We start from the raw sequence: 26,666 nt of genomic DNA, 5'->3' as shown, positions 1-26,666 counted from the left end.
TGAGACTATTTTGGCAAATTTATTTCCAAATATAACAGGATGTTTTTCACGCTATGCACAAAAGTTTAGAAATAATTCTATTCCTATGCTGAGCCTGAATAAATTACATAATAGGCTAAGAATATCAATTGCAATTTTCCTTTTATCAGCTATACAAAGACAATAGCATAAATACTGGTTTTAATGCTTTTGGAAGACAATGTAAACAAAATGTTATGATCGTATGGCTGAAAATTTTCTTTAATAATGTGATGAATATATATTACAATTCTTGATGACTTTTAAAAAATGTAAAAAAATACAGCTTCTACAAAACCTTTCCAATGAAGCTATAAATAAGGTATCTCACAAATATATTATCACTGAGGCATTTGTAATTTCTTTTGTGCAAATAGCTTTTGTTTTAATACCAGACATTACAAGCACTCCTGTAGACTAAATTTCCAAGCACTGATTTCCATGCACTTAAACAAAAATTTTAAATATTTACCAAAAAATAATTTAGATACAACAGCATGCCGTAAAAACTCATTGCAACAAGACTACCTCGATCATACATTTATTAATTTTCTCTGCTCATTAAATACACCGCCAGTTATGCAGAGTGATTTCAATTTTAAATGCACTGAAAATAACACCTTCTTTATAATTTGAATGGGAATAAAATCACCATTATATTCTTTCGTGCTTCAGATTTTGTACATAGCTACAATTGGATCAGTTTTTGGACTCATCCATAAAGGCAAATGTAAAAAAAATGTGATGTAAAAAATTCATTGTCAGTAAGGCACTGAGAAGGCATCATAAGTAATGCCTTACAAGTGTGCAATCATGAGAAGGACAGAAGAAATCAAGAAGATAGAGGTGTAGGACAGATGTCCTACAAATAAAGCATCCATGAAATGAGACGTAAATTCTACACTCACATACAGTCTTAATAATTTTCTTCATAAATATGGCATACAAAATACATTGAAAATCACTATGTAATGGAAAATCATATATTATCTGCATTATTAGAAGAAGTGCACCGAGAGACTGACATAGCTAAAGAATACCATTTCCCTCCGGAGAACTATAAAATTACAGCAGCCTGAATATCAGACTATAAAATAAATTGCATCTCTCTTTCAGAAAAAGATACTTGCCTTTCAAAATGCTTAAATAGGAGAGAAATAAAACAAAATGCAAGCAACTCTAACAATTGGGTGATTAGTAAATCAACACACTTCCATGTTGAGGGACACACACAAATCTGACTACACATTCACAGCAAAGCTGCAACAGCTGCGATTCCAAAGAACACACACGCGAACACACATGTCACAAACTAACATGCATACATTTAAGAATGCAGGAAATCATTTTTGAATGCACATTCACACCATATTTCCATGCAGGAATAACAAAACAAATGGCTTAAAGTGTGCGTCTGCTTAGATTAAGAAGTTTATGGAGTACGATTTATACACAATCCCAAGGCCAAGGTGTTCCTCATCGCGGGAGATGGAATGTACACTTAAAAGGTGAATAATAAAACAAACATTCCCTATCACAAAGCAATGCTGAAAACATGCAGGGCATGAATGCGATAAAACAATCACAAGTCTTGGGGAGCACAATCTAAAAGAGTATTATCATCAACGGCTGTCATCGTCAACGAACATGACACCTAAAGATTTATGTTTGTGCTTCCATATTGGCAAGGCTAATCAATTGTGCTCATGGCAGATCAACTTTTCACATCCTCGAGTAGAGAAGATGCAGCAACCTCCAAATTCCAGTTCGACTTCTGAAGAGCGTTCTCACACTGAAGTCTCGAAGCAAGTCCCAACCTTGAAAAAGGATTGACCATTTTGCAATTAAATAAAATAAAGAAAAATAAAACCTCAACCTTCTCCTGAAGCCAATTTTAAACTATTTAACTTTCAATTATAACTGGAGCAGTTCATTAATGGATAAACAAAACAATATTCAATGCATAGAAATAAGAACTCTGGTTAACAAACTCAAAATAAATTCCCTCACTCTTCCTTTCGATGCTGATACAAGAAATTTAAAAATACAGCATGAAGTTGAAGTTGAATATGGATTTAGATCATCAACAATCAATTGCTTCCTTGTATGGCTCAACAATAAGGATGAAATATTCACTGACCAATGCTGAAGGCTGCGTAACATGGAGTTTGACTGTTCCAGTTGGAGCTGCCATAAGTTTTTGTATGGAGTCTAGCCATTAAATTAGCCATAAATCTTTCCAAGACTAAATGAATTTTTAGCATGTAATTCTCAAAAATTCACATGTGACAGGGACACCTAAATCTTGAGCACCTTCATATATGTAAGAAATTTTATGCACAGAAAAGTCACTGTTCTGCTTTCCAAGCTTCAGATTAAAAATGGCCAATGATTCTCCTCCTCAGAAAGTGTTAACACTGAATAGGACACTATTACAATCCATTTTCGGGTGTACGGCTGCATGCTTAATATTTAAACTCAACGTTTCGTTCCTCCTGCTGGGAACATCGTCGGGAGACTGAAGATGTAAATATAATAACAATAACTATGTACCAGTATTCCAACGGTACGAGAGAAAAATATTTACATCTTCAGTCTCCTGACGACGTTCCTAGCAGGAGAAACGAAACGCCAAGTTTAAATATAAAGCACGCAGACGTACACCCAAAAATGGATTGTAATAGTGCATCTAATCACTGCCGAAACCTTAAAGCCAAAACTGAATAGGACAGCCATTGTGACAACAGAAAAAGATTATCTGGGGAGACAAGGAGAACTAGAGGTCATTAATAAGAGAAATGTGACTAAGTATTGACGAAAAGAGCATTAGCGGGAAATTTCTCCAGGTTAAGCCAAAGTTGGTCAAATTCAATCTATGTATAATGAAATACACCACAGTATTCCACCATAGTTAAATCAATTATTATGAACTGCTTATTGTGTTAGACATTTACAGCTGAATTGATGAATGAATATCTATGATAACTGATTTATCTGATCAAGTAGTGTTTGGGATTATTGCGAAAAATCTTCCTCACATCCTTTCCATCCATGTTCTTTTCAGGCAACTTACAAACTGAGAAGCTTAGACTCTTTACAGACATACCAAGATGACATAGTGGAATACAGCCCCATAAGTTGTAACCACCAGTTCATACCAAATGATGCTGACATAATGTCTCCTTTATTAAAAATGTATAACTGTCTTCTAAGAAACAAACATCGAAGGTGCTCCTAAAACTTGAGTTACCTGTAAGCTTTAGAATGAAACTCAAGCCAAATCTACCAACTCATTAGGATTATAAACTGATTGCTTTTATTTTTCTACAAATATTATTTTTGAGGATACTGTGTCAGTTCATAATCATCCCAATTCAACCATACTGAGACAAAATACATTTTAATGCAAAGGAGGAGTGAAGCATATGTGCTAAATTGTGCTAGATTATCATTATTAAGGCATATGACTAATGCTACAACACAATTCTGATTAAATTGAACCATCAAATACATAGAACAAAACAAACCAACAATGGCAGTTCTTCAGTAGGAGTCAATTTTTAGTTATAACGATAAGATGTTAGTAGCCACTAAATACTTAACATCACTTAAATACTAAGCAGCAATAGCACAACCAAAACACTTGAGGGGTATGCAAGTCAAAAACAACAGAGTGTATCTTTCCAATCTATGACCATTGAACATTAAATTGCTGCAAATTGTTTTCAATAAAAAAATCAAAACAATCACCACAAAAAAAGAGACACTGAACCAGTTGATCAAAAATACATTGTATAGAAGATTTTTTGATGGTTTATAGCAGACGTTAAATTGGAGTGTGCATAAAGAACACTATTCTTGCTAGCCTAAAATACCCGACATTGATAGAAAAATAAGCAGCTAAGACAAAGTATAGAGATGCACAAGTTAGAAAAATATGTATGTACGTGTGCATATATGTAAATCTTTCTGATAACATGATGTATCTCAGCGTAAAGGTTGCTAGCAGGCATATAGAAAAGAAAATAAGTGGCAAGAGAAGAAAAGAGAATATGTAGTAGAATCTATTTATCTCTAGTCGAGGTAAGAAGGGTATGGCAATACATATAAACAGCAAAAAATACTTACTTAGCCCATCTTCTACAAGTAAGCTTGCCTCAAAATAGTACATATACTCCCAGAGGCAAGAAAGAAAAACAGTACCCAAACCCAAGATGAATGATGGGTTCATGTAAAAGCACAGTAAATAATTTGTTAATTCCCACTGCAACATCTTGATGTTTCTCAAGAAAGTGTCACAAATACAAAAGCATGACAGGTGCACAGACCAAAGCAAAATCCCAGGCATGAAAAAAATCTTAAATAGAGAAGATTCCACTGAAATTGATGGCTATTTCAATATCCACACGGATTTCACCTCCAAAAGCAGCATGCGTAACTAAACCTGAATTACTAAAGAACCCATTCTTTCAACATAAATAAAGATTGTATATAGTCTTAATTCTTCTATAAAAAACTTACTGGCAAAGAAGTTGCCACGCTAGACTTTTATTGAGGAATTCTTTCGATATTATGTAATTCATTTCTCCAGAGCTTACAAGACAACTCAACAGTTAGACATCAGATTGCAAATAACCTATTGAAGTCATGCATTTACTAAAAGGAAGATTTCATGGCATATTATTCCCAAACAGAGATGTTTAAATTAATACTAATCATTTTTTATGAGCACTTCAAATGCATACAAAGAAGTGATTTGAAATGGCATGGTAAGAAGCTAATCACATGAAATCTGCTTCATCTAAATAATTTTCAAACAGGGCTTTTACTGAATTGAGTAGTGAAAGTGAGAGAGCAAAAGAAGAGAGATCCAAACAATTGTAAAAAAATCCCAGAATACCTTTGATAAAGCCATGACCATATTTCCAGAAATTTTGAATCAATAGTTTACTAGAAAATATGGCTAAAATATCTTACAAGACTGATTAAGACTGCTGCATGACTGAATTGTTTGACAATTCAGATGGTCAGAAATTTTTTTACAGAGGTTTGGTTAGTAAATTCAATGGTTTTCGGCTCAACTTTGTGGAAATTAATACACAAAAACAAAAAGGAGACTTCGTTGCTTTCCACAGATTTATTTCGTCCGTACGACATGTTTCGACCATAGAGGTCATATGTACTTGATAATGACCTCTATGGCCGAAACATGTCGTACGGATGAAATAAATCTGTGGAAAGCAACAAAGTCTCCTTTTTGTTTTCGTTTGGTTAGTAAGTAATGGTAAATTTTCAGTAAATATAAGAACCCCTACCTAAAATAATGTCATAAAAGGAACTGTCCTGTCACTTCAACAGATTTTCAAAACATACATTCACATTTCAGCTTATTTGACTCTAAAAATATTGAGACTTTGAATGAAAGGAACTCAAATTATCCCACTCCCTATTTAATTTTTTTAATATCAAGAATACTGTGCACAAACTATTTTCAATTGAGTCCAGTATATAGAGACGAGAAATCTTAAGATGGCCTACACTTTCTGGCAGGAACTACCTCTTAGGTTTTTATCACACTGAAAAAAATGACCACAAAATACATCTAGTTTATGAAAAAAGAAGGTGGCGAAAGAATCATGATGAGAATTTAAATAGCAATGCAGCATCCAAGACAGTTTCCCAAGAAGGAATTATGGTATCTTTGAACAAAAACCTAATTCATACTCTCACTTCCACCAAAATACTTTTCATGGTATGACGAACTAATTAAAAGCACAAACTTCTGGGCATATATAACTCTGGAGTAATCTGATGAAAACAACCCCCTTTGATAATATTAGCACTGGTAATATTCCCTCATAATGCTGCATAGGTATTTCAAAAAGTGTAATCGAAACAAATAATTTGCTCGGGAATCCCTAAGAAATATTTCGAAGAGACAAATGAAAACCCTCTGCTTCTATTCTTAATTCAATTCATACCGTGAATTAGGACCTTGTGAGCAAAGATATCTGAAATTCCCAACCCACACTAGATTCGTGAGGCCTATTGTTTACCGGATTAATACAAAATTATTTGACCAATTTTTTGAGATTCGTCAGCCACTCCAATTAACCCTCCAGCTACATACATTGTGAGCATGTGAGCAGTCCTCTTTGAAAAAGTGAATACCACTTCCATCTATAGTTCGCTACTAAATGTCGTCAATAAATCTATGTGTACAGTAAAATAATTCAATAGGAATTAATGTCATATGCAAGACAAGATAAAAGAGAAAAACCTAGAACCTGCAAGAATCATCAAATGTGTAGAGAATGTATAAACATTAGGCTAACCCACAATAACCAAAGGATTAACAGCTGGAAGGTTAAAATGAAATTAATTCACCATGGATGACGTAGAGTCTTAAGTATGTAAGATCTTAAAATAATGTAGATAATTCCCACCCGCATAAAATAAAATTGGATCCTGCAACATCCCAAGGCATGCACTTAATTTGTTCCAACTGAGAGGTTAAGGAGAGAATGGAGAAAAGAGGCATCACTTGAGACCAGCCCCCATTGACTGCTGACCTTAGCAATCTGTCTAGCTTGATGTGCCTGGCGGCCGCCAATGCATCCCATCCCGTTGCCTCGAGAGCTGATATCACTTCCTCCTCGATATTGGCGCCACTCATTTCACTGTTACCCACTGCCAGCACCACCAGCTCCACCCGACTTGCCCGGAATACTGGGTCGTGCACCATAACCTGTGTGTGTGGTGTCAACCCCACATTTCATCAATTCACGATGCACTTGCAAGTTCGGCGTTCACACTAGCACGCATGGGATAGAGCATGCAGGGAAGCACGCGGCTCAATAATAATCCATTACTAATAGGTGGGTAGGAAAAATAAGCCACTCAGGCACTAACTGTGCAGTGGTGGAATTCAATAAGAATCAGAGGTTTTATAATCAGCACTATCATGATTTCTCATGCCGTAAGCACCACCTTTCTTTCTTAATGCGATCATTTTTTTCCTGGCATTCACCACATTGTTTGCTATCTAAGGACGTCAGTGTCACTGGTAATCCCAATAGAAGTCTTCTGACCTGCTGTTGCAATTGCCCATAACACCATCATCCGCAGAAAAGGGAAATGCAGCAAAAGCCCAAAAAATATGATCACATCTACCATTCAAACCAGAAGCCTTTGCAAGAATTTCCTTCTTTATTGCAAACATTATATAATTGGAAAAAAAATGAGATGCACAGGTTGTATGAGGACTTAGATCCATACTTTGAAATCATCAGTAAAGGTTTTTGTCTTCGTTTCTTATTTAGATAAATTTTTCCCCTGACTTCACATGAAAAATCAAGAAACTATTACTGTAACATATTCATACTTCCCTATTAATTTCCATTAGAAGTTAAATTTGCCTTTTTTTTAATTACTGTTGGTACCATAATAATAATTTGTAGAAAAATGACACAAGGGCACCTGGTACACAAGTACTTAATATTCTGATATCTTCTGCCTCCCTATCAGCCTCATTCTATATCCTACCTCTAAATTGCCAATTAGATCTATGGATTGTAAACCATTACATGTGTAATGGCAAAGTGCTGCAGAGAATGTACATCATGCCAGGGCATAGTCACAAGGCATCCAACCAAGGAGAATCTCTTTTTTTCTCAATCGCATCTTCACGCCTCTCCTTCACCAAAAGACCCAAGCCATGCTGAGTAGAGTTCAAGTTTAATTCACCCCAATTCCACCACTGCACTACCATTAAAAGAGGGACAGCTTCAAACAAGAATAATAACAATATTATTAATTAAAATCCAGCCTGCCACGAGGGGGAGGATAAAATAAGAGGACTCGAACTAGAGAGGAAAGGTTGTATGGACTTCATGCACACTCGTATTTTGCTCTAAGGCTAAACTCATTTCTTGACAACCCAGAATAGAGAGCGATATACTGATACCTCCACTGTGCAAGCGCTCAATAATCACCCACCGGATCAAACCTGCTCATTAAGGAACGCAACAATACACATGCACTCAGGCCCGCGCTGGACCCCTTCTTAGGGCAGTGGACGGCCATGGCCAGAGGGCGCTATCACTATGCAGGTGGAGGACTACTGGGGGTTCTGGGGGTGTAGAATATAATATATAAATTTTGAAATTTTAATCCTTACACTCTTGAGATTGAAATGAATCCTACCAGATTGAATTATATTGATTTAAATTATTTTGTTTACTCAAGACGGTGTTTATTATGCTATTAAATGAGACATCATTGAAATCAAGTTAACTCCTCAAAAAAGTGTCAGTTTCAGAACAGGAGGGCACCAATGATGGCTGGAGGGTGCACCGGGATACGTCCTGGTGTCCTGGCAGCCTAGCATGGGCCTGCATGCACTCAGCTGGCAGTAGCCAGAGCACAAACGCTCACCTCCACAGCTAGGAGGCTTGGAGGTGAGCGTTTGTGCTCCGGCTACTACCAGCTGAGCGCATGCATATTGTTGGGCTGCTAGATGAGCGGTTTCAACCTGGAGGGCAATTGTTGAGTGCTTGTACAGTGGAGGTATCGATATATGAAATGCATTACGCATATAAGTGGGCACAATATAAATCACTAAAAGGTTGCAAATATGCATAATTTCAACTCCGCATTTGTTGCCGCAATCCATTCCTTGATTCATGGTCAAATGTCTTACACATTCTTTCCATTTAACACGTTGAGTGCCACATGATTTTACAGTGACTTGCCTGTCAGGACGCGCACACAGGTATCGTAGTACAACAATGCGAAGTGCAATACTGGCAAATTAGAATTTACTCGATGGAAATTTTTAAATCTTGCAAATCGTGCAATGAAGAAAATGTGGCACAGAGTGGCAGAAAAATAGCACGAAATTTGACCAAACAGGTTATAACATTTTGTGACAATTGCGAGGGACAACCAGTTTCATGTTCACCTTGTTGTAATAAATTCCATTTAAGTTTTCTAAAGAAATGTTCAATTTTCACCTTTATTATCATATTTTATACTGCCAGTCACCGGTGACTGACATGGCACTCAACGTGTTAAAGACAAAATAGCAAATTTTGTTGATCTGGTCCCTATTTGATGCATCAGGGGAGGGAGAATATTTTGAAAGGACTGCAACTGTTGACTGGGATTTGGCACAGTTTGTGAAAGTTCACATACTCTCTTAAAGAGTTCTCATAAAGTAAAATAGAAGTCGATGAATCACAATGAATGCATTTTTATCTCCAAGAGCTAAGGGACGGCCATCAAATGATGGTGATAATCACAACAGTTTTTGGAAGCAGGGAAATTTAATGATGCATAATGATTATATGGATCACAAAAAATTCACTTTTATGTCTAGCAAGAGACTTAGGAATATTTTAAGATAAAAATTTTAAAATGACAACGTTCTCTGTTGTTATGATTTTTTCATTCTAGGAATGTAATTGATACAAAACTGGACAAGATGATGACTATTGAGGTCAAAATTTATAAATAATAGGTGGACTAACTGATACACTACCATAAAATTATGTGCTTCAGGTAAAATTACATAATGATATACGTACGCATACACTACAGGTAAGTAATAAGGTTTCAGTCACTACTTCACCCAACTAAAAAAGCTCTGATTTCAAGTATAGACAAAAGGATTGCTAACAGTGAATAAGTCAATAAAATAGTGCACTTTCAAGTGACAAAAATTGCAATGAATATAGGGTTAAATAAAGTGATGACTGGGAATGAATTAAAATATCATTTAGGTGTAAGATGGCTAAATTTCAGCCAAATCTAGATGTACAACTAAGCAGTGAAGCATTCATGACTCAAGAATGCAAGAATAAGAGCATCACAATGATGAAAGGTGATATGTATCTCCATAGCCACTTCCAAAGACACAAAAAAAAATTAATACACATTGGCAAGAGCCCCTCTTAAGCAGGATGAATTGACCACAATAAGAACAAATATAATAGAGACATAGCACATAAGTATTGTTTGAACACACAGGACAGAACTGGAAGCAATAAATACAATATTAATTGAAGTAATTAGTAACTGTTAACTATTCCTTGCCTGTAAGAAATACAATGATAAGCTCATCAAAATTTTTTCATATATACAGCCAGATTAACATAAATTGGTTATATGAAAATCTCACAGAAAAAGAAGACCTAGTCAAAAGATCAATACCTAACTCACGGAATCAGTAAATACTTTTATTGATATCTTCCATACATTATCCTGTTGAGCAATGCATGTAAGCTTTTTTGCTAACTCGGATATTTTATAAAATCAGAGAGATAAAACGTGAACACAAATACGTGAATCTTATTACCAAACTTCCATTTCACGGCCAAGAATCAAAATTTCGAGGAATAAAATGATTAATGATTTGTTAATTCATATGATACAGGCTTAAAAATTGCAGAACTATATTTTCCATTTAAGAAATCTGATAAAAGTTTGCTCACTCAAAAAAAAAACAACAAAAATGAGAGAATGCTGTAACCAATCATGACTCCATTAATAATCAGTCTGCTGCACAAGGGATATTTTAATATTGAATTGTATCTTCACGATCTATTCAGCAAAGAATTCATAACATCCCAATGCACGGGACAACCCAAAGAGATAATCAATACACATATATAATCCATTGACATTAAATTTCCAAGTAATTTTTGCCTTGGTTTACATGTCACCCTGCCTCTGCATCGACATATAAATCCTATTAAAAAAAAAAACAAGACGTTCTGAAGTGGGGATGGGTATTACAGCTATAATAGAGGAGTGTTTGAGGGAGCTGGCTGGGAAAGATGGGTAGATAATTCAATGAACAATTAATTGAATGACTTATAATCAAAGCTGTTAACTGTAATCAAAAAGGAGAACTGCTCTACAATTAGTGAACTGAAAAAAGTACAACTTTTGAGATTTAATCCTTAAAGCTATTCTCTCAGACAATAAAGAGAGATAACTCACCATATCCTTGTCTGGAGAATACGGCATTCCCGTTGCTCCTGAGGCTCCTCCATATGCCCCAACGGACATAAGAGAACCCCATGGCATCGCACCACTATGGCCACTCGAATTCGACCTGAGGTCAAGCTGTGAAGTGGACACTGGTCTTCCCCTGTGACTCTGCTCCCTTCGTTGACTACCACTCGATGATGAAGGCATTGGCAACGTGCCATGGTGGGACTGCCACATCCCTGGAGGGGAATTGGATACTTGCTGATAGATTGGGACTTTGGAGGACTGGGAATACATCGCATTGGGGGATGGAGTATAGGGAGCACTGGGAGACGTGGCAAATGATGAATTTTGGGAGGGCAACGAAACACTATTGTTGGTCACCCTCATCTTGGGAGTGAGCTTTTGTGGAGGAGGCAATAGAGCCGGGATCCCACTATTGTTGCTGCCGGCACCAGCATTGGCCTGCAACACTTCACTGCCATTGTTGTACGAAGAGTTAGTGTTGGCACGAGCCTCCTTCTTCCCCAAGCACTTCTCCAACTCGAGGAAAAACGTGGGGCTTATCTGCTTGGATGGGGGAGCATTGGGAGGGGGTGGGGGGGCAGGGTTCAACCTCACCGATTCACTGAAACGCTCGGGCAGGGTCAAGCTCACGTCTTCAGGCCACTGGTTAGGCTGTTCACTTGTCACCATGTGTGACTGCTGCCGTTGGAATCCACCATTGCTATCACTGGATGGTGAAGTCAACGAGCTGGACCATGTGGCACAGTGGTGTAACCTCTGCGTGGCTGGTGCCGATGGCTCGGGAGGGACTTCATCGGGGGCGTTGACGTTCAAGTAGGTCGAGTTGGAAGATGTGGGAGGGGGCGGGGCAGGGCCGACTGGTACCGCTGGGGAGGGAGAGATGTCAGGAGCCACCTGGGAGTAGTGGAAGCAGTTGTAGATGTTGGAAGTGTCAAAAGGGTCAGGGGAGGCCGCCCTGGGTGGGCCATTCGACTCCACCCTACTGTGAGAAAATGACTGGGTTTGCACAGCGTTGGTCGGGGGAAAGTTTGCGTACAGCTGCTGATCTCCAGCCGATTCCCACCGCGTCTCCTCCTCTCCTTCGATCGGTTCATCCAGGATGGAGTGAGTGGAACGCATTGTGCTGGAGGGGACAGCAAAAGACATGGAGGAGGAGTTGGTCTGGAGAGAGTTGTCTGCCGAAGAGGAAGTCCTCACCACAATGTCTTCTTCTGAGAGGTCGATGAGAATGTTATCAGCGTTGTTTCCAGGATTGCTCCTGTTGATGCGTTGTGGGCTTGCGTACAACCCCCCAGTGGCTGAATTCGAAGAGAGGCTGTTCTGTGTGGTCCTCGTTCCATTTTCATTGGTTAACTTAGAGTAGGAAAACTGCTTTGACGATTGTCTGACTAGAATGCCACTCGCTCCCTGCTGCTGATCTGAAATAGGAAACATTTGAGGCATTGACAACACCAACCAAACAATGATCCACAGCAAACAAAATCCATGAAGCAGATCATGATGGGAATAATATGAACATTAAAGAGCAGATTAATTGTGAAGGAAGTACAAATAACCTTATTTTTACTACAGGAATCAGTGAAAAATCTTTTACCGGAAAGGGTATTAAAATTTTTTCCAATGTCACAGTATCTTTATCTACCTTCCAGCCAAAATAAGTACTTAAAATGCCATTCTATTCTTTAACAAATTCATTCAATCATCAATTAAGCAGAGGGGAGAGTCCAGAAATGTGAGAGGCTAATCAAACATGTAGGATTGAAGTATTTAGAAAGTATTCAGGAATAAATTTCTCCAACTATTTATCTGCTGTTTTCTACTAGATATATGTCTCATTGCTTAATTTTAGTAATCCTCTTCTAAATTATCTAAACAAGAGAGAAAACTTTCTAATTAGCTATTGCGGTCTAATAAATGATGCCTATGTACACAAGTTAATTTATTATCCTGTGGTTCTTCTTAGAGCACACTTGAAGCCGGTCAGCATGCAGGTTACCATTCTTTATCACACAGAACTCACTTTTTTTCCGATCGGGAACTTTAGGTGATGGCCCATCTCCAACTATTCCAAGAATGTCAGGAGGCTCCATGGGATTTCTCAGGTAGAGCTCATCAATGAACGCTGGGCTTCCCCATGAGTTCCCAAAAGGAGTCCCATGCCCTGAGGAGAAGATATTCTTATTAAAACTGCAGCATGGCCTCAAATTGTCACTATACTAATTTATTACCATTACTGGAAGATACCACTGTATTTCATCAAAATAAAGAAGATACGCATGGTACCCAAACCAGGCTCATTTAATCTGTTGTCTGTAAAAATGAAATGTATTTAAGCCATAAGCAAACTTATGATTCTACACAATAAAAGAGTGTAAGTATAGGACTTTTTAGAAAAATAAAAAAGGTGAAAACCAACTGTGACTTACCTACATAAAAGGCTCTTTCAAAAAGGAGAAAATGTTAACATATTTACACTTCAGTTCTGCACCCCAAATTCGGAATCACCCTATTCGGGGACATCACTGGAGTGCCAGTTTCAAGGTGCTCAACTGCATGATCATGTTATGGTGATTAGATAGTGCGTGCTTCTTTGTTTTGAATTTTTTTAACGAATGATAATTAATGTTGTTTACTGAATTATAGATGGTATTGCATACACATAAACGAAATAGGAGTACAAAGAGTCGGACAAAAAGTTAAAAAAAGGAGAGTAAAGGACTGGGGTGAATCCATTCAATTCCCAATACTAGAACATTTTCTAGGAATATACTGTCAAACAAAGAGGGCTATATTATAGCAACAAGAACAAACTTACATAATTAGAACCAGGATGTGAATAGAGATAGAGATAAACACACAAATGAAGATGTGGACTATCTTACCAGTGTGAATGAAAGAATTTTCCAGTGGTTTGCTGATGTCCTCAGGAGCCTTGGGCCTCATTGGACTCACCATGGAGCGAGGAAACTCGTCAATCTCAAATGTTCTTTGGTTCTGACCTTTCCACCAATAAAGCTCAGACCTTGAGGGATGAGATGAAATTGATTATAGGTATTTCAATAACAAGCAATAGCACATCATAAATTCGAGCAATGCAATTTTTCCTTTCATGGCAGGGAATGAGTTACAAAAAGTCAACACTCAATTTTCTAAGAGCAAAGAGCTGACGCATGGACTTTTTCAATAAAAAGTCCATAAATTACCTCTCTTCTTTCAAACATGCATTAGCTCTATTGGCTTGTATATTAAATATTGTAACAAATGCAATGAGAGGAAATTATGACTTGCTTGTCTAGCACTCTAGGAAGGTCATCAGTAAAATTTTATAATGAGGAAAGAACCACCATATTTTGATGGATCCAAAATACCAACTTTTGCACTTATTCACAAAGTGAATTTATTTTAAAAGAATAAAATTCAATTAAAGTCTCTATTTCCCCAATAACCACAGAAAAGTATAAAATTATCCATCACAAACATTCGGAATAACATACTGAAGAGAAGAAAAATTCACATATTGCAAATTGCTGATAATTATTGATGAATAACAAAACTTATCATTGGAGAGATGGCCTCTTTACAGCACAGAATCTTAGAATTATGTAGCAAAATTTCATAATAATCACAAATATGAATATCCTCTCCATTATAGCATGAGAATTTCATTAACTATAATTGGTCAGAGAAAGCTGCAGCCATTGTGTAAAACGTTTGTATTTCACATTTGGGAATGTAATATCTCACTGAAACATTGAACTTCTAAGATGATTAATTTTCATGGACCACTTTGAACTGCAAAGATAACAAACTGAAGCAGTAAAAAATAAAAAACCACCGCACTAACATATTTTCAAAAATCATCAGTGCAATTACCTTCCATCTATCACAACAATGGAATCTCCTGGTTCTAATGTCATTTTCTCTGCCTGCTGAAACTTCTGAACAACTTTCATGGTAGGGGGAAAAGATTCCTTCAACGTCTGCTGCAGGGTCTGGAAAGTGGGCCGATCACTTGGAGACTTGGCCCAGCACTAGAGAGGAGAACGATACATGATTATCCATAGTCTTAAACAAAATTTTACGGGCTAGCAAAACATGGTCCCTTTTCAGAAAGCTGAAAAATTGACGGGAGACATTTTACTTCTTTAATACAGTAAAACCTCTATGTAGTGAACCTCTTTACATCGAAAACCTCCATACTTCATACCACCCTTACGGTCCCGTCTGATTTACATGTAAATTTATAGGCAATCCTCTACATAGTGAACTGCTTTATCTCGTAAAACCTCCACTTATCATACCAAGGACACACCCCCGAGATGGCCAAACTACCTCCGCAAATCGTACCGAGACAACAAGAGGCCATTAATGCAGCCGCGATCACATACATGGAATGACATTTTCAGTGATAAATGTTTCACGCTTATTTTTTTTTCTTATTCACCTTTAATATGATATAATTTTCACATTAACCATTAGCTATGGCCATTTTGTCCATGTTCCATATGAGAGCATATCTAACAGTAAATAAGAAAAAAGGTATCCAACTATCCAAATAATTTTAAGTGACAGTTGAATTAAGAGAGCTCACATTGTTTTCTCTCGAATCATGGTAAAAATCATGCGATAGCGTTCGCTTTCTGTTATCATTAAATAATAAATATATGTTCACTGAAGCATGCATGTTTGTATAAACACATAAATACTATAGTTTAAAGGACAGCAGTACCTTTCATTACTGAAGGATATGAAAAAATGGTGCCTATCACTAAAACCTCTCTATAGTGAACCTCCATACATCAAATTGCCCAAATTTTGGTCACCTCCATTACGAGGTAAAGAGGTTTTACTGTACAGTATAACTCATTTTTGATGCAATATTTCACATTTTTTGTTGTCAATACAATAATGAAAAAATATCAGTAAGAGCAATTAAATTGAATCAATTGCTTTAAGGCATTTATTGAGTAATATGTTTCACTAAAATTGGTAAAAAAATTAATAAACAGAAAATAAGTGTAAAAGTAAGTAATGAGTTAAAGTATGTGTGTATAAATGTGTTGACACCACCAAAAAGAAAAAAATAATGTGACAAGGTATACTTTAAGTAATATGGAAGATATGATAATATTCTTAATGATACCAAACCACCAATTGTGTATGGCGTATGCATTCATGATACAAAGTTCAAAATAAAGCTTCTTAATAAGGGATATGACATAAGATCTTGATTTCTTGAATCAAAGAACTTGCTACAAACTTGAAAACTGACATTTTATCCATATTAATGAAAACCATATGCATTATTGAAAACTATTACATAAAAACAGTCCTTCCACTTTTCCTTGGGAATTTATCAAATCAAACACCCAAAGTATTTTAAATTGTAGTATGTATGTAGTCCATAGCTGGAGAAGTGAACACTGTCTACATATTTCCAAGCAATCTTGACATCAATATCACCAGTGAGAGAACTGAGATCACACAATTTTTTAAGGGACCAACATAACCATTAAAATTGATATCCCTGAATATCAACCTGAGCTAAGGAGAATACTCATGCTGCAAGGGGTTCAAGATCATGCAATTCTCACCTGGAGCATCAGTTGATAAGTGTGCACAGGGCAGGCTTCTGGTGCAGCAAGCCTCTCCCCCTCACGGTCAATTTTGCGCAAGATGTTTGTGCCAGTGAGGCCCACCCACGGCTCCTCCCCAAACGTCAACATCTCCCACAGAGTCACCCCAAACATCCACACATCTGCAAAAACATAAGCGACATGATATTAACATGTGGATAATGTTATTTGAAGCCAGTCTGAGAATGTGAGATTCGGAGACCAGTGCAAAAGCAAGTTTACCAAGATTAACCGAAACACCAGAGGCTGTAAACATGGAAGAGGAAGTGAAGGAGAGAAAAATATGTAAAAATATAAATTCTTCCAAAGAAGTATTCGCATGGCTCCTTAGATTAACTCATGCAAATGAGTTCAACATGTGTGTTTAAAATTTTCTAGGAATATCAATTATCTGTGTAGATTACATCATCACAAAGCTCATTTTTCATAAAAAGCCATACCCATAATTATGTATGGACCCGGAGCATAGCTTAGAAACAACCTGAGATATGTGCCCAGAACAAACTTGATACCATTTTACTGGTTCTTTCACTCTAGAATATGAATGATTTCAGACTGAGAAAGACTTTTGTCTTTTTCATGCTAAAGTGAACTAATATTTATTAAGGTTAACAACCACAATTGAGATACACAAGGAATCACCCAAAAGGGCTAATGAAGTGATTGAAGTAAAATATACCAGATATGCACCTTGAATTAGCACAGGGTACAACAGACTGGAGAAAATTCAGAAAAATTAAGTTATTTTTGAAATTTTCATTTAGCCAACCTCATACAAACAGTGGTATCAAGGGCTATGAGTCTCATATGTCTATGAGCCTCGTAGCTCTGAGGACAATGGCCGAGTCAGACATTAAAGCATCAGCAGTAAAGCAGTTCCTGACCCAGTGGCGATCCTGACAACTCTTCATGCAGTCAATTTGCCGGGAGCACCAAATATTTCTTCAGTGGTATCAACTACGTATCAATATTAATACTCCTTTGTACCCACCTACATACACCACTGCCACTATACCTTATGTGCACGTTATGCCACCTTCCACACCAAATTTCTTTCTACCCCATACTTGAATGTCTATTCACAGCTGCCAAACTTGTTACTAAATGCTTAATAACATCAATCAGTGACTCACCCATAGGCTGGATTGGATGAGTGAGGAGACGGTTTGCCCTGGACTAAGACCCAGGCATGTGAATACTGCTCATTTAGGGTAAGGGTGCCAGTTACTATGTATTCCACTATTGCACTTCGAGGATTTTTGAATGGGGTCTCCCATAGCTTCAAACAGGATTTGAACCCAGGACCTTTGGGTCAGCAGTCAAGCACTTTACCCAATTGGCTACCACATTCCCCCTCTTAAAAACCCTTGATCATCTTACCTGAGGCATGACTAAACTGTCGGCTCTTAAGACTCTCGGGCGCACACCATGGGAAGGGAACCTTCTTGTGCTCCGTCATCACGTAGCAGTCTTCCTGCTGTGGGAGGGCTCTCATCAGACCAAAATCACCTATCTTAATCTGCAAATGATGAGAAAAGAAAATACATAAATACAGATCGCAAATCAAGAAAAATGGATAAGGATGTAATTAATTAGGAGAGCCACCTTTTTCAAAAATTTATAAAAACTGAATAAAAGAACCCACAAATAAATTATTAATGAATTAATGTGCAGAAGAACTGAGCATGCAGTACATAAAAGCAAATTACACCTATTTTACCATTTTTAGGAAAGGGCAGATCTTTTTTGCAAATGATTTAATAAGAAATTCACAAAAATTAATGACCTGTGAGAGAGAATAACTACCCAGATGGGAATCAAAACCACAAACTTTGGCTCAACAGACAGGGATGTAAATTCTAGCAACACCAACGTTGACATTATGGAATTCACAAAAGCCGACAGCTTTGACATCTTTTTGCCGCAATGTCTTCACAAATTACTATTAGTACATTATAAAAGCCACAGACATTAATTGATCCCAAAAAACATGATTTTAACATTATCACCCATATAGCCAAATAATTGCAATTACATTGCAACTCATGGCATCAAAAATTTAATAAACATGTGCCGGCCCAAGAAGCTAGCGGCAGAGGCACGTTGGTATAATTTGATTGTGCGTACTGCCTCAAAAATTTAGCAAGAAAGAGTAATGACAAATTGCAGATTGGAAGCAGACATTTGACAGCCATTTTCTATCCATAAAACTTGCTTTTGTAAATCTCAGTTCATTCGACAAATTCTTTTCCAACTTCTGCACCTCACTCTCAGGGAATAAGTCAATACGTTGATTTATAATCTAACACATGCAATTACTGCAGGAGATAAAATCGAAGTCCGCGCAACTTGATTGAATAGACCTAACTCCGGGCTGGTAAAGCAGCATGAAAGAAAGTGTAGACCACGTTCTCGTCGGCGATTATACTTCCGCGTGAGGTTAATGCGCGGCATGAGTGAAAAGACCACAATGAGAGAGACGCAGAATTGCAGCAATTATCCGCATGCACCCTCCAGCACGTGACGGGAACTCTTCAGCTCGCAACAAAAGTCGCTAATTGCCAGACGTCGTCGCTCGATGCTAGTCAACACGCTGTCACTTCGCCGAGCTGCCGTTGCGACGACTCGCAGCCCCTTCGCGCGTAAAAAAAATCGCCCTCATACACCACCACTTCTTCGGCACAAATTAAATCTGAATCACGCGATACTTTTTCAACGCAGAGATCACTAACCCATTACTCCCCAGACTGTATTCAGGGCTTTTAACTTCGGCTGTTTCGAATTTTCCGATTTATTTTGGCATAATTATGATGAATTTTTGAAAAAAAAATATTTTCATCATATTATATGATTTTCATAATGCTGCGTTACGCAACGCTGGGAAAATTCCGGTAAATACACACAAAAAAGTAATTTTTAAAACTCAAGTTACATCTTTTATTTTTTATCTTAATTTGTACACTCGAAATCTTCGCCGGGAGTTATCACTTATCAGTGTTCCTTTGGAGGCAATGCCCCATTCTGCCTTGACGGACATGCTGGGGTATGCCATTTTTCGTAGGGTGTCTCGTAGGTGCGAATAGATTTTTATGCCAAACGCCATCAGTCATAAAAATACAATTATATGGATGAAAATGACAGAGTTAGAACTAGGCATACTTAAAAAAGTCAGTAAATCGAAGAAAAAAATATTCTGAAGTAGAAACTTGTTCTGAGAATTAGGATTCAATAATATTGCGTTAACGCTGGGGATTAATGGGCTAAAGCGGCAGTTTTCCGGAAAATTATACTTTAACCAGCATCCCTCCACGGACATGATCATGCTCGATTTCATGCAGCATCCGCAGTTTGAAGGGCTTTAAATTAAACACATTGAAATAAACGCTTGCAATTTTCCACGATTGTAAAATTTATTCCGAACTAGGTTTCGATGCTACTACATGATCTTCAACGTGAAGACGAAGAAGATCATCTTCCTTGAATATAATGGATGTAGTAACATCGAAACCTAGGTCGGAATAAATTTTATAAACGTGGGAAATTGCAAGGGTTTATTTAAATAAACTGAACAAATTCCACACCATCACGCTTGGATCTTCGGATTTTACATCTAAATTAAACCCTTCAGAATTAACTGTATAACATATATTAAGTGAAAAATTCTACGCAAATAATTATTCTCATCGACCTGGAGTCGGGACTCAAATCATTACCCTCCGATTTCGCGCCGTATTCGCGATTCCAGCCCGGAAGACGCCAACTACCGGCGAAAAATGTAAGCAGCGCGGTGGTGATAGCGGTCATGAACATGCATGTTCATGATAGCGGTGAGAGTGGACTCTTTACGTGTAATTCATATGCCGAATATAGGCTGCGTAGTGCCTTATAGTAATCCCTGATGCCTGTTGGATTCTTTCCTGACAATCATCCCTCTTAATAGATCTTTCGCTTATCTTGCATTTCTGTGATACCTCCAAAACTGTATATTCTATGTAACTCTTAACTACAACGTAGGTAACTGAATTTTCTGTTCTCACAGCTCAGCCTCTCACGTCTTCGAACTTCGCTTGCAGTCATTTCCATTATTTCTTCTCGGAAATTAACTGCAATAACCTCTTAATAAGTCTCAAGTATTTATAGTTTAATTCCTTTCATTCCACCTTCTTTATTTTACTGTCGCCGTACATTTCATATGTATCCTATATTTCATTCAAGAGGAAAATGATCGGCAAGGTGATTGTCTCGGCGTCATGGACGCGTTTTTTGGTGGAAATTCTTCTTCAAGAAATATTCTTTAGGGAGAATGTGTCCTCAAAGCTAGGCGTAGGTATAGTTCCTGTTGGCGCTAAGGTGAAGAGAGAGGATCGCGATCCAAAACACGTTCATTGTATTTTGATATCCTAATTGGAGACATGGTGCAGTGAGCCGTCGCAAACTCAGTGTTAACTTCACCTCATAAAATCAAATATTCCTTATAGTTTTCAGCACTTAATCAAGCAGGATCATTAAATTATCTACATTAAGGTTAATATCTCCATCTGGAGTATGATACTTACAGATGACAACAACATTTAAATAAGTAAACTTAACAATCGAAATATCAAAAAGATTGTGCATGGGAATCACATTTTTACGGCTAATTGATTGAAAAAAAACACCATTTCTAACTGATGCAAACTTTCTTCCATTTTAATCCCAGTTCTGCAGAAGTAGCTTCCCACAGAATAACCAAGTGATATTACTATAGTATATTACTATCAACTATAGTTGACTCTCCTTTAGGGCATTCATATTATATTCTTTGGAGCTCCTCAGAGTATATTATATTTGAAGTAGAAATCATTTATATAAGTACTTAGTTGAAATATTTTCCATTTGTTACTCTCCCTACTATGTGAGCAAAATAATAAACCACCACCTTTGATGATAATAATGTATCTTATTGTAACCATACGTCATGTACCATTTAGTTCACTATGCTTCTTATATATGCTCCTATTGCCTAGAAGAAGCTTCTCAGTATCAATAGGTACTCATATAGCTCTGATAGTTGTTCTGTAGATATGGTGACTGAATAAGCCAATGCAATCATTTCTCCCAATTGCACCTTCTCCTTCATCATTCCCTCCACTTATAGCTTATTTTACCTCTCCACCTAGAGATTTTTTGGTTTTTCTCCAGTAATTAATAAATGAACATCCAGTTGGCATGCTTAAGAACAGACCCGACCTAATGGTATCATGCAGTTCCTGTACTTGTGAGTAACCATTCCAGCCCGCTAAATTATTTCTTACTTCCTACTCACTGACCCCTTTCCCTTAAAAAATACTCAAAATAGACTCAACCTAAACGATTTTACTCTCAAATGTTGACTAAGCAATTTTGACTTGATGCTTCCTATCATTGGTGGTGAATACAAGTTTCAAGTGGGGATGGCAATAAAATATTTATAGAGAGTTTACTGTTAGAGAGGGTTCTGAGAAGCACAGAATTTTTCTGATTATTGGTGGGCAATCCTTATCCCTAATTCCTACAACTGCTTCACAGAGGAAAAGCCCTCTTTTAAAATGATGTACTGAAATTGGTAAATTAGAATGCAACAAACCCCAACTGTACTGATAATACATTCCTAATTATAAAACTAAATGGCACCCCTAAAAATCCTATTTGGACCCATTTGGACATTGAGTATTTTAGAAATTAATTATGTACAATAACAACTACCCATGCACTGGAGAGGATAGCCATCTCAGGCAGTTCTTGAACCCATGACCTTCAGCTTGCAAAGCGAGGCCTTTGCCCCACCACAACAAGGCCAGCATTATTGAGTTTAATTTACAAATACCCCTCGATGACTATCACTTGGTGTGACTGGACTCTTATAAAGTGATGGTGGAGTGGATATATTAAATAAAGTTAAGGTGCAACATGTAGACAATAAACTAGATTGACTCAGGATCAACTGTGTGAACACAACTTATTCTAACATTAACAGAATACAAAAAAGTTTTTCTTTTCATCTACGATACAGTTGCAATTGCTAATTTGGACTAAATTCTTCTCCATACTGCAACACTTTGTTTACAAGTACTTACCTTAACACCTACTTCTTTACCTCTCCACTCCAATGTACTTTTCATCATCACAGCCCACTTACTACTTTCTGTCAATGTCCTTGACTCTTTCCCCCATTATTCATCAAAATTAGCTAAGAACAAGTAACTAGGTAAAATAGATTCCATGAGCTAAGGTACCAGCAATACCACAGAAAGTTAGGATGGCCTTAAGAAAAATTGAAGAAAATTTTAAGTGAATTCAATTTTTTATTATACTTTTTGGACATTTTGAAAACACGATACAAGAAAGAGGTAGGTAGAGAGTGCCAAGGTTATGAAGTTTATATGAGTGTTGACTATTACTTGTTAGGGGTTTTCCACTCAGATCAGGGATGTAAACTTGGGAGGAAAGAAAAACATTTGTGGTACACTACATAGAGAAGTGGCAGGTGGATAACATAAAGGACTTTGAAGTCAATATAAAATAGGTTCAGTTAGCAAGCTGGTTCATAAATACAAAGCCATTGAAGTCAACAACAGTGAGGATATTACAATCACGGTTCAATCATGGGCCAAATCATCAAACAAGTGATTTGTTAGGAGGAACAATGATAAAATGTTTATGAAGTATGGTTCAGTTGGCATGCAGGTTCATAAATACAAGGCCATTGAGGTCAAAAACTGTGAGGAAATTAAAATCATAGTTCAATCATGGGCATAATCATCAAACAAGTGATTTATTAGGAGGAGCAATGATAAAATGTTTATGAAGTAAGGTTAAGTTGGCATGCAGGTTCATAAATACAAGGCCATTGAAGTCAACAACTGTGAGGAAATTAAAATCATAGTTCAATCATGGGCATAATCATCAAACAAGTGATTTCTTAGGAGGAGCAATGATAAAATGTTTATGAAGTATGGTTCAGTTGTCATGCAGGTTCATAAATACAAGGCCATTGAAGTCAACAACTGTGAGGAAATTAAAATCATAGTTCAATCATGGGCATAATCATCAAACAAGAGATTTCTTAGGAGGAGCAATGATAAAATGTTTATGAAGTAAGGTTAAGTTGGCATGCAGGTTCATAAATACAAGGCCATTGAAGTCAACAACTGTGAGGGAATTAAAATCATAGTTCAATCATGGGCATAAACATCAAACAAGTGATTTCTTAGGAGGAGCAATGATAAAATGTTTATGAAGTAAGGTTCAGTTGGCATGCAGGTTCACAAATACAAATCCATTGAAGTCAACAACAGAGAGGACATTAATATCAAGTTCAATCATGGGCCTAGTCGTCACTCTAGTGATTTCTTAGGATGAGAAATGAAAAATGTTTATGAAATAAGGTTCAGATAGAAAGCAGGTTCATAAAAACAAAGCCATTTAAGTCAACAAAAGTGAGGACATTTAAATCACAGTTCAATCATGGGCCCAATCGTAACACAAGTGATTTGTAAGAGAGAGCAATGATAAAATGTTTATGAAGTAATGTTTAGTTAGCATGCAGTTTCATAATTACAAAGCCATTGTAGTAAAAATAAGTGAGGACATTAATAGCACAGTTAAACTATGGGTATAATAAGAGGAAGTTTTATGGAGAAACCTGTTTCAAAAAAGAAATCTGAAGGGAATGTATGGGAACGGAGTTCCTATTTCAGGGTTCGATAAGACCACCGAATAACATTAAGAAACGCTTAATTTCTCCTCATCGTCGTTTTCCTCGGTGGGACCATCGCCTTGTTAGTGTTTCCCATGACGCTTTACAAGTTGAAAATTACGATAAAGCTCTAAAATGAAGTTAATAATGAACCAGCGGAATAGATAAATGTGCACCAATGTAATGGAGAGCGGTTCAAAAAACGATATATATTGAATGAAAAAGAGCACTACATACGGAAAATCCTCTGTACTGTGACGTGCAAATACGATACTTAATAAATCGATAGATATTAAGGATAAATATAGCAGAAGATGGAGCAAAATAGCCATATAAAGCTCGTTGCGATCTAATCTAGAAACATAATTTATCACCAGTGTGTCCGCCATCTTGGAAAATTACGTCACCGACGCTAGCGCCGCTAGTGGTGATTTGAGTCGCCAATACTGAAAAAGAATCCATGAGATGCTACCAACATTGTCTTAAAATCCTGCCGCTATTTAAAATTAACACAAATAATCTTCTGCGAGTATTCTGCTCCTACTATGCTTGAATGAATCGTGTAAATTACAGCTTACTGTGAAACATCCTCCTTATTATTGGAACTTATATTTATTGGAACAAAAGATATCAATCGAATATGCATTTTCATTCCATTTTACCTAATTCCTAGATATTGTGGGAGGTACATTTGAATTACATACCAAAATTTGACCCGTACTAAGATGACACAATTTCTCCCGATGAATTTTGGCTAATACACAACTGACGAATATGAGAAAAATATGAGAGTACACTAAAAAAGGCCTGAGCTAACACCAAAGAAAAACTAACGACAAGCAACGCTGGCCATACGTATGAATTTACCGTGATTATAAATCGAAAAAAATGAATCATTGTGCGATATAGATGCTACATAAGCGGTGCGACTGAGATTGATTGCCTAAAAACTTTTGGAGAAAGTTTTCACGAAGGTATATTCTGTAAAATGTAACCTCCCATATCTTGATCCAGGGCCGAGTGTTTTATAAAGAATAAAACTCCGATTAATTCAATTCCAGGTTAATTTAGGCTTAGAACATCATAATTCATGTACGTCCCTTACTAGACACTTCTTCCCATATTTTTCTTCAATAAAAGCGGTAAACTTTTTCATAGTCATTACAACAACCTACGTCGCGACCATCCCCTAGGGTTTAAGGTAATTAATGGCATTAACGTTTACCCAAGTGAAATCAACGCTCCACACATGATGAAACTTCGCAATGGTTCTCGGATTATTTAGTATTAAGTATTTGTTATTAAGTATTTACTATTCAGTATTTACTATTAAGTATTCTCATACTATAATGTCGTATTTAAATAAAAAAGAAGAGAAAAGTAGGATTTCAGCCATTGCATCCTGACAATGTCCTCACAAAATAACTTCTCGTCAAATATACTCCAAAAATAAGTCCCCTCTATAATAAATTTGTACAGAGTAGAATAGATTTACGAATTTTATAAAATGATTTCAACCTCGATTGCAATCATCATGAAATCACGGTATTTACTAATTTTGCGAAATAAAATTCAAGTTGGTTATCGGTTTTCCACAAATTGCACAGTTTTTTTCCAGGAATATTTCAACTTAAATTGAATCCACACATTCTTGTTAACATGGATACATGAGTGAAGTGGTTTTATGCCGTAAGAAAACTTGAGTGGGAAAAGTGTATCATTTTTAAAATCATGAAAATGTCCGAAGTAGGCCAGCGATAGGTGGGTACTAATGGGAGCAAGGGTAAGGTGTAAGGGACTAGGGTAATTCACGCTCCACCGTAATAGAGCTGGAACAGTTTTCAACCGTCAACGAAATCATTGTTACGAATAATCTCATATTGCTTTACTTTACTCTGGGGGGGGGGGGGGGCCTGGCCCCTCAGAACCTTAAAAAATATGCAAGATTTTTAACACGATCCCGTTATCATTGCGTTCGTTCTCTATTACGGGGTATCCTTGTGTCCCCCCTCCCCCCCCAGAACAAAATCCTGGATACGGCCTTGCTTGTGCCCTCCCCAGAAAGAAATCCTGGATCCGCCCCCATAATGACGTATTATATTTCCAAAGACAACAGTTTAATTAGGAGATCGAATTTCCTCTAATGGATTACAAGTGGCAATATTACAAAAAATGCGAGTTGACGGCAAGAAATTCCAGGTACAAATTGAAATTAATGGGATTTTTTCCCGGTCACACGGGATTCCCGGGTGAAGGCAAAGGGTAGCAACCCC

At 37.1% G+C, this 26,666-nt stretch overlaps 1 protein-coding gene across 2 annotated transcripts in view; it reads right to left on the bottom strand.

Moving 5' to 3' along the window:
• Positions 1-26,666, bottom strand: part of LOC124158581 (activated Cdc42 kinase Ack) — a 107,932-nt gene continuing 81,266 nt past the window's right edge. Inside the window, exons 7-14 of one of the 2 annotated variants that reach the window (XM_046533742.1) lie at positions 18,057-18,195; positions 16,635-16,798; positions 14,914-15,071; positions 13,923-14,062; positions 13,061-13,201; positions 11,023-12,458; positions 6,591-6,766; positions 1-1,835 (exon numbers count right to left, since the gene is read on the bottom strand). In XM_046533742.1, coding sequence (XP_046389698.1) covers positions 1,733-1,835; positions 6,591-6,766; positions 11,023-12,458; positions 13,061-13,201; positions 13,923-14,062; positions 14,914-15,071; positions 16,635-16,798; positions 18,057-18,195 — 2,457 coding nt within the window. In that variant the 3' untranslated portion in view covers positions 1-1,732. The remainder of the gene's footprint in view (positions 1,836-6,590; positions 6,767-11,022; positions 12,459-13,060; positions 13,202-13,922; positions 14,063-14,913; positions 15,072-16,634; positions 16,799-18,056; positions 18,196-26,666) is intronic. The other variant, XM_046533743.1, reaches the window with a different exon arrangement.

This window comes from Ischnura elegans, chromosome 5, assembly GCF_921293095.1.
Source record: "Ischnura elegans chromosome 5, ioIscEleg1.1, whole genome shotgun sequence".
NCBI lineage: Eukaryota > Metazoa > Arthropoda > Insecta > Odonata > Coenagrionidae > Ischnura > Ischnura elegans.
Note: the sequence above shows the minus strand (reverse complement) of the source record. Positions and strands in the feature narration are given on the sequence as shown.